Source organism: Synchiropus splendidus, chromosome 9 (assembly GCF_027744825.2).
Source record: "Synchiropus splendidus isolate RoL2022-P1 chromosome 9, RoL_Sspl_1.0, whole genome shotgun sequence".
Taxonomy (NCBI): domain Eukaryota; kingdom Metazoa; phylum Chordata; class Actinopteri; order Syngnathiformes; family Callionymidae; genus Synchiropus; species Synchiropus splendidus.
This window is the reverse complement of record NC_071342.1, coordinates 17,932,293-17,941,632: the sequence shown is the minus strand read 5'-3', so window position 1 is coordinate 17,941,632 and position 9,340 is coordinate 17,932,293. Positions and strand designations below refer to the sequence as shown.

General features: G+C 42.1%; 1 protein-coding gene across 1 annotated transcript; it reads right to left on the bottom strand.

Annotated features, from left to right (window-relative positions):
• Positions 1 to 10: 10 nt before the first annotated feature.
• Positions 11 to 7,116, bottom strand: gpr137ba (G protein-coupled receptor 137Ba). Its single transcript, XM_053874520.1, has 8 exons — positions 7,060 to 7,116; positions 5,585 to 6,166; positions 3,052 to 3,101; positions 1,950 to 2,172; positions 1,572 to 1,718; positions 1,387 to 1,515; positions 495 to 616; positions 11 to 423 (listed from the first exon to the last, which is right to left on the bottom strand). Exons 1-8 carry the CDS (start codon positions 7,114 to 7,116, stop codon positions 315 to 317), a joined length of 1,419 nt encoding a protein of 472 aa, XP_053730495.1. The 3' UTR covers positions 11 to 314.
• Between the last annotated feature and the right edge of the window lie 2,224 nt (positions 7,117 to 9,340).

The following is a 9,340-nucleotide window of genomic DNA, read 5'->3' as shown; positions in this document are numbered from 1 at the left end:
GGGTTTTAACTTTGGAAACAAGTGACATTCGATTCAAATGTGATGCTGGAACATGATGTTTTCATACTTTCTGTAGAAATAAGTTGTGTGTGTTGGTCAAACAAAAGGACAACACCTGGTGATGGTCATAATTTAAACGTTTAATGAGCTCATTAAATATATCATCCATGTGACTACCACACTTAAAACAGCACGTAGTACAAAATGGCCGCAGAATTTAATAGAAACTATACAAACCAAACACAGAGTCTCTTCTCTACTGGTGTCGAGGTTCGTGTGCTTTTTCAGTGCAAAAATATAGGTGTGGACGACAGTCAGTAGTGGCTGAGCTCCCCCGGAGGAGGGGGGAGGCGGTAGCAGTCCTCCCCCATGTAGCCGCCCGCGCTGCTCTGGCTGCCCCACTCGTAGCTGTCAGCCACTAAACTGTGGACGGGGAAACAAGCGGGTCGGTGCCTGACATCAGACACTTCACTTGAGGCTTCTGTTGCTCTCACCTGGCCTGGATGTTCTGGGGCATGACGCTCCACGCCAGGTCGTCGTCGCTGTCGTACCGTCGAGGGTTGTCGAAGAAATAGGCTCGAGAGGAGAAGACGTGGCCCGGGAGACCGGAACCACTCTGGGAGACACAAGCGTGGTCTTATAGTCAACATTCACGTTCTCGGCTATTTTGAAAGGTGGCGTGATGCTGAACAAAATCAAATAAAATTGTCGAAAAAATATAAGATATAAATAAGAAAGTGAAAGTAAAATTGAGCAGGAAAAAATAAATCCGCTTCATGAAACAAACGGTATAAATATATACAATGGGAAAAAATGGGAAAAGTATGACTGATCCTAACAATTATTAGCAAACAATTTTTCAATATTAAAATGTTTTGAATTGTGAAAATTACATTGAAATTTTTTAACAAGAATCTAAAAAAAGTATCGTTTCTTTTTATTAATTAAAGCATATTGTTTTTGTTCAGTTTTAGTTAGGTTGCATATTTATGCGAAACAACCCTATTTTTTTAGACTGTAAATTTATGTCAATGCAAAATTCTTTCCTTGTGTTTTTTTCCATTTATTTATGGCTTTTTTATTCTGCAATTTATTTCATTGCATATTCATTGCATCATATTTTTCAATGCTTTAAATTAATTTATTTAAAGCATTGAAAAATATGACAATAATAATTACAGGAAAGTTGAAAGATTTTTTTTCACTTTCAAATACATTTCAATAAAAAAATACAGCATTGTTATAAAGAAGTACAATTTTATTTACGCTATATATTTACAATATACTCTTTATACTTCAAATCTAATATATCGGCACAAATGTTAATTTTGCTACGTTCATTGATGGCTGTTTTATTCAAAATGATTTGAAAATATTCAGACTCACCCTGTCCAAGTTGGGCTGTCGGACCCTGAAGAAGAAGACCACCAGCGAGGTGGGCAGCAGCTCCCACACAAACAAGATCACCCCGAACACCACGTAGCCAGTGTCGCCCAGCGTGGACTGTAAATCCGCCTGGAATCAAAGCTCGAATCGTCCAGCCGTCCGCACCTTGAATCTTGGTGGCTCACCTGGTCGGACACGTTGTACCAGTCGTAGTCGAAGGAGTTGATGCTCTTGTTGGACAGAGCCAGGACCACCAGGTTGTAGCAGGCTCGGGAGGCGTACAGCAGGATGACGGTGGCCCCCACCACGGTCACCTGACACACCGACGTCCCCTGCACACAAGAAACCACGTTTTACCCCGCAGTTATTCCTGTTTACTCCGTGATTCAGAAGAAGAAGTGAGACAAATGAAACATATGGTGTATATTTATGGTTTTAAACGTTAAATAAAGTGGAAAACACAGAGAATATTGATGACTATCACAGTAAAAAATGATAGGAAAGTAAACTATTAATTCCAGTCTAATATTTGGATAATGTTCTGAGGAATGGCGGCGACTCACCTTGGACTCCAGGTAGATGTTGGCGAGCGACATCTTGGCCATCTTGTACAGACACAGCGACAGAGAGACGGCACACACCACGAACAGAGTGTCGTTGATGGCGACGCGGACCAGCACCACAGTGTGAGTCTCTGCCGACGACATCCTGACCAGCAGCGCACACACCAGGTTGACCACCAAGAAGAGCAGGCTGATGAAGAGGAAGAGCAGGTACAGCGGCAGCCTGCAGGGGGCAGCAGAGGACACAGCTGTTATCGAAGGGCAGCGACCTTTGACACTGTCTGGGGTGACGGGGTCAAAGTGATGGACACGATCTGGGAGTCTCTGCCACGATGGTGGTGGCTTTCCTGAAAGACGAATTTGAAGCCCAATACTTTTACTACAGCGCCATCTGCTGGGTTGTGAAAACCGATGACGGAAGCTATATTTGCATATATTGGGGAAAAAACGTCAAAAATACAATGGTTCATACAATCACTTTTAAAGATCCATTTCTGTTGTAAAGACACTAGATAAATATAAATTAATTTATAAATACATTTCTGATTTAATAATGAAGAGCCTTTTTATATCTAAATAATCATAATAAATGTTTGAATTTAATTTTTTAAATTTTAATTTAACACTCTAAAGTTGATTTAAAAAATAAAGAGCAAGATTGAAATTAAATAAACGTGTGACTGAAAATATTTTTTAGATAAATAAAAATGTAATATTAAAAGGCAAAGATAATATTACAATATTTTTGGGGCATAAATGTCACAAAAATCAAAAGAAAATATATTATCATATAAATAGAACACATTATCTTATTTGTAAAACATAAAGGAAACCCTAAACAAATTATGATAAAAATGTGTGTAAAAAAGCAATGTTATTTATTTGTTATATTTGTCTAAATATATTTTTTGATATGAAAGTTATTTTTTAGGAGAGAAGAAGGCAAAAAGAAACAAGAATAGTGACTTTAATATAAAATAAAATCAGTGTAACATGCCATGTTAACTTATGAATGTATTTTATTTTATCATATTTCTAACAGTTGAATGGTAAAAGTGACTTGACAGAGATGAGAGTTGTTTCTCCAGGTTTGTCCTCTCACCTGTATCGTAACAGTTCCGGTGCATATTTGGACTTGGCCTTGAAAATAACCTGCGGACAGAATGGAGATGGCGTCACTCAAATTTCACTTCCGCCTTCACAAACACGAGACTTCCATCCGAAGCACGAGATCCAAAAAAGGAGCCGCGGCTGCCGTCAGCTCACGACTGTGATCAGCGTCAGGATTAGGCTAAAAATACCGATCGGCAAATCAGGCAGAGGCTTTTATTTGAGAGCTGGATTACGTAATCGCAGAGCGGAGGATGATTCACCGCTTCACACTCGAAGAGGACGAGCAGCCGACATGATGTGGAAGCGCTCTTGAATCTGGACCACAAACAAAATGGGCTACTGCCTTGTTGCATGAAAGAATCTCTTTGGTGAATGGCTGGAAAATATAACTCTCAATGACACGCTAAGTTTTTGATCCTGACCCAAGGACCAGCAGAGGGGGGAGTAGTGTCCACTCCAGGGACGGATGCTTGGCCCTAAGGGTCCCAGACAGAGGGGACCGGGTAGATGCCTGACCGGTGGGGCGTCTGAACTCTGCCAGCTTGGTGCAGTTGCAGCAGAGAACCAGGCGGTGATGGCTGGAGAGAGTGACGGAATTTAGGTAGCTTGAAGTTTAGCTCACGAGTCATCAAAGCATGAGAAGCTAAATCACCTGGGAGAGACTCAAAGTAGCTACCTTTGGTGTCTTATTGGGATGTGTCCTGGAAAGGTGATCTGGGCAACTGGGAGGAGCTCCTGGGGCCGACACCGAATATGTTAGTGAGAGCGCTTATTTGACTTTTCTGTATTTCACCATAAAAGCTAGGACGCTGGGCCTCCTCATCTTGGCTGCTGCCCCCACGACCTGACCTCAGCTAAGCAGTGGAAAACTGACCACAATCATTAAATCCAAGTCTGTGGCTCTCATTTACTTTGCAACATTCAGAAACATTTGAAAATCATCTGGTTCTAGTTCAGTACTTTTCCCTACAGTACTCAGTGTATTTACTCGTTTCACTGTAGTTGTACTTCAACACTCAACACATTTATTTTGAGTTAAGTCACAAACACTATTATGGTAAGATACAAGGACCGGAAAATGGAGGTCATCTGACCATAAATTTTGGACTGGTTTTTAACCCGAGTCATGAGAAGTGGGCCAAAGGTAGAGCCTTGTGGACCCCCAGAAAACTGGGAGGCACACAATCATCATGTGGCCCTCAGGAAGTCAGAAACTATGAAGCTGTAAAACGTTTCAAACAATAATTTCCATTTCGTATTAGCCATTTGATTCTAAATATCAGGTTGAAGACTTCCTTTTCTATTCTATTTTTGTCCTGTATTCTCCACCTTTTCATGCATGAATTGCATCATATTAGTTTGTCAAGCAATGGCCTTACATTAAAGTGCCTTTACTCTTCCCACAATGTTTTTGCTGTGAGAGCCGCCTTTAAGGGACCTTCCTTTGAAAACACATTGCTCCTCAAAATAAATGAGAAATATAAGATTATTTTCTATTAATGTTTCATGTTCTGCACTATTTATATGCTGAAATCGACAACTGAAATAAGTAAGCTTCACATATTCATTTATTTAAATGAAAATCCTTAAATTAAAGGCTTATAAAATTATACAATCATATAACCAATTTTTCAACATGTGATCACTGTTTTTGAAATGCATATTTGCATATTTGATTCAAGATGGCCATCATCTTGATTTATTATCAAGCGTGTTATTTTGCTTGTTTTTATGTTTTAACGGTGCATCCGCATGTTCTTACACACGAGATGAGTGGATGAATCAGAATCAGAATCAGAATCTAATTTATTGCCATGGACAGTGGGGAGCACACTAACTAGGAAAGTGTTTTGAATAACGTGCAGTCAAAAAGTAAATAAATAATAAAATAAAATAAAATAAAAAATAAAGTAAAATAAAATAACAACAAGGCAAAACAAGAATATCGGAGCTATCACTCCGTAACAGCCTTTGCTGTTTGTGTGTTATTTATTTATTAGTTACTTCTATCGTTATTGCTTATTTTTATTTATATTTTATTTGTTTGTTCCTAGTTGGTGGGATCCTCACTGACCTTGGCAATAAAACTGATTCAGAGTGATGTTTTTTTTTCCTATTTATTAACATATTTATTTACCTTGTTTTCTTTCTTCTTTATATATATTTCTTTCCAACTTTTGTTCCAACCAATCAGGACAGAACACCTTCCCACCGATCAGGTGACTGTGATCAGCTGATCGCCAGTCAGCTGCTGGTGTTTCAGCTGACACCTGGTTGCTTCACTACATGCACACACTTACTGGGTCAGAACCAAGACGGAGGAGCACCACTCTGGTTTGAGCAGGGATCCACCACAAACAGGTGGGAGAGCATGATATTAACCACAGTACAGTGGTGATGAGATCGGTAGGTGGCGCTGCACCAAGCTCAGGACTATCCTCAGGACATCCCCGTTACATAACCCGAGAATCCTCCCTCATCCACGGAGCATATGGCGCAGATGGCGCAGGCGCGGCACTCACCTGGGCCAGGTAGAGGTTCATGAGGCTGAGGGTGAAGAACTGCAGACACACGGGGAAGCAGTAGAGCAGCCAGAAGGGGAAGGGCCCCAGAGTGTTGGCCGTGACGAAGTTCTTGAAGTAGAAGGAGAAGAGGAGGGTTCGCAGGGCGGACCACAGCAGGCACAGGAACAGGAACACCGTCTGGTAGCTCAGGCGCTTGTGCCGGTAGCGCAGCACCAGCCAGAGCTGCACGTAGATGAAGAGGAAGAGGAGCGAGTAGAAGGCGGTGTAGACCACGGTCAGCCCCAGGGTGACGTAGGGGGGCACGGCCGGGCTGAGGGTGGGCAGCGGCAAGGGCTGCTCCATCTGCTCCAGCCGGGCCTCCACGCGCTGCTCGGCGGACACCGGGAGCGGATCTGCCCCGCCCCGGCGGATGCGGCGGCGAAATGAGGCAGTCAAGAGGAGAGAAGCGGCGAGGAGTGGAGCAGCGGCTGCGGAGACGCGCACGGACTCATGATCGGTGATGAGGGAGCCGGTGTACAGCAGCAGCAGCAGCAGCGGCGGGGAGGAAGCTGCGGCGAGAGGAGGAGGACCGGCCTCCGCCTACGCGACGCGACGTAGCGGCTGACGCACAACGCTGCACCTTTAACCCTGGGAGGAGGGAGCTTCCCACCGCTCCGCTGTCTGCGCGCAGATTTCATCCCTGTAGCGCAGAGAATGCGCCCCTAATGTGCAGCTTTGCAGTCCAATAAAGAGGGATTTTATTTATTTATTTAAAAAAAACAACAACTTGTTTTCATCCAAATTGTATTTAATGTTTCATTTCCTGTTGTAACACTCTTCATTCACTTTAAAGTGTCTCATATCAGCCCAAAATGAAATCACACAGTGACACACAAAATAACTTTTTAATATACTTCTTGTGTGCTGCAACTGACATGCAAATAATTGATTTTTCTAAGGGACTACAACAGTTTCATTTATTTATTCATTTATTTTATCGTTATTCTTTCAATCTCAGGAGAAACACATTCAACAAAAACATTCACATGTGCTGCCTTGATGTTTAAACTTGTGACCTGTCACTGACACATAGTAGTTAGCTGCTTCAAAATAAGATAAAGTTTCAGCTTATTAATATATATATATATATAGCAACCAGCAACTCTTACTGTTGTCAAATAATGATGTCCAACATGTTTTTCATGAAGTGCTTAATAATTAAGAAATGTATATGGGAAATGTTTATTGTTTACATATGTATTTGCACAAGTTCAAACTGAGCAATTATATGATGTGGAAGTCACCAGATTATTAAAATAATATACATAATCTCAAAGCATGGCATCCAAAACTCACGCCAAAGTTTGATCAGACGGAGGTCTGTTTTTGTTTCCCGATACATCTTCCTCCTAAAGCTTTCAGAGGTTTGTTCAAAAATCAGAGTTTTGTTTTGCAGCACTGGGTCATGAGAAAGTTTGCCCACGGAGGTTCACCTTTGACTGCAGTAAACCATCCATCACCTCCAGCTCTGAGGCTCCCCTGCCTTCCATGGTGTTGCCTTTCAGATCTGGTCAAACCCAGATATATGTATATAAAAATATTCAAAACGGAAAGTTAATTCTCTCTTTAGCTGTCATTTTTTTGTGGTTAGTTGACACTTGGAATCTATGATCTCTGTGCTTCCTTCCTGATTACATGAACCTAAAAAAATGTCATGACTGTTGAAACTGACTTCTCTGTTCTGTCTCATTTCTGCATACTCAGCAGTGCCCAAGTACTTCTGGCATATTTCTCTGACATCTCTTTCTTGTACTGGACCTGCTGTGAAAAGTGTTCAGCAAAACAATTAAATCTTTCCCAGCCTCACCTTTCATCTTCATCCTTCTCGGCCACACCTCTCCTCTTCACATTTATTGGTGGCCCTCCTCACCTTCTCTACATGTCTCTAAACCATGCACCATGGCACCTCTATCTACTGTCCTGTAAAGCTTTCTCTCTTGCTCCTCCATGTCTGCACTCTATTCTCCACCTGCTTTCATTTCAGTCCATTACTCGGGATGATTGACGGCAAATATCATTTTAATATTTCACGACCTCAGCTCCCTCCATCCTCATCCTCACTCTTATTGACTTTCATTCCTCCCAGTGACCACAAGGGAGCGCCATCACACCGTGTTCTAAACTGCAAGAATTCACCCACAACTCAGGGAGAGAGTCCATCTGATTTAGTCAATATACATTTATTTATTCCAAGAATTTATGAACTTCATGATTCACGTTTTTATTTAGAACTATGGGCATTTTCCATTTACATACTGTGCGTGACTATGCATCTGTTTATTTTATTTTATTTTATTTTATTTTATTTTATTTTATTTTATTTTATTTTATTTTATTTTATTCAGCACTTTCATCTAAAGCACTTTCTTGACCCTGGCAATAAAGTTGTTTCTGATTCGGATTTCTAATGACCAAAACAACAAAAGGAACGAGGGATTATGCAATATTTTTAATCCTCAGTCATTTTACTGTCTAAAAACCGATTGCATTGGAGATAAAGACACTTGAGTAAGTCCTGAGCTGAAAACACTCATGCGTCATGTGGGTTCATACATGAGCTTGCCCCTCTTTATTCCTCCATGAAGGAGTGTGGGTTCATGTAACTAGATCAAAGCCTGTGATGGATGACCGCCCGTCTTTCAGCGGAGGAGAAGCACCTCATTATCCCAGCTGGAGCCTGGTCTGCTCGCAGCGAGCCTCAGATGATTCCCCTGCTCCTTTACATAACGCCTCAGTCACACCGCCCATCAGGCTGTGTGGATGGTCACTGGTCCATGCTCTGATGCTCTCTCGGACCCCATGGCCTGTGTCCAGATTTCCTAATACAGAGTGCTGTGTTCCCCCCGCCGGGACCTCCCGCACACTGAGCTCTTTATCAGATCCATCTTCCCGAGAAGAGACGGCTGATCTCTGCCGTGATGGCAGCACGCACACAGTGACGGAGGAGATGGAGTTGGAAATGAGATGTGTGGGTCATTTGCTGTTCTTCTGTGTTGTCACACCCACACGAAATAAAAAGTCTTAGGCATGCTACTATATGAGGTCTCATGTGTGCCTTCACAGGTCGAACAACCATCAGCAGTTGTCAAAAACACTCCTACTATTATTACATTATGAATAGAGATCTATTGTTTCTCTTTTCTTTAGTTATTTTTTGTCATTGTTGTAGTGTGATCAAGTTTTGAATTAGAGTTGAACTTTGTTTTCAATCTACTGTGGACATTTTAGGAGCTTGGGGCACAAAAAATAATGCAGCGGGCAAGATGTGGCCCCCAGGCCTTGTGTTTGACACCTGTGGGAAAAGTTAGGATGAGAGGCAGCGTAGATGTGGGTGTACATACAGACACATGTGCTCTTACTTACTGAGATTATTTAGCTGATATGTGACCTTTGGGTCAGAGACTCGGCGTAGAACTCCAAATCTGAAACTGTGGGGCGGAGGCTTGTGGTATCAAGCAGAAATTCTCCCTGTTGTTAAAAAACGAGCTTGTCTTACATTTATGACTTTTTAAAAGCGATATGGTCAGTTGTGTTTCGAGCCCAATAGAAGCCTCGGTGGGAGAATGTGCTTGAATTCCTCCAGTTCCAATCACAAGCAGCATAGTTCAGCTTCCATTCCTGGCCAGAAGAAAGGCCCCCTGACATCTCCTTTCCGAGCCGTGTAGGTCTCAGCTCCTTCCTCCAACTCCGCCCCGAAGTCGCTCCAACTCTGCC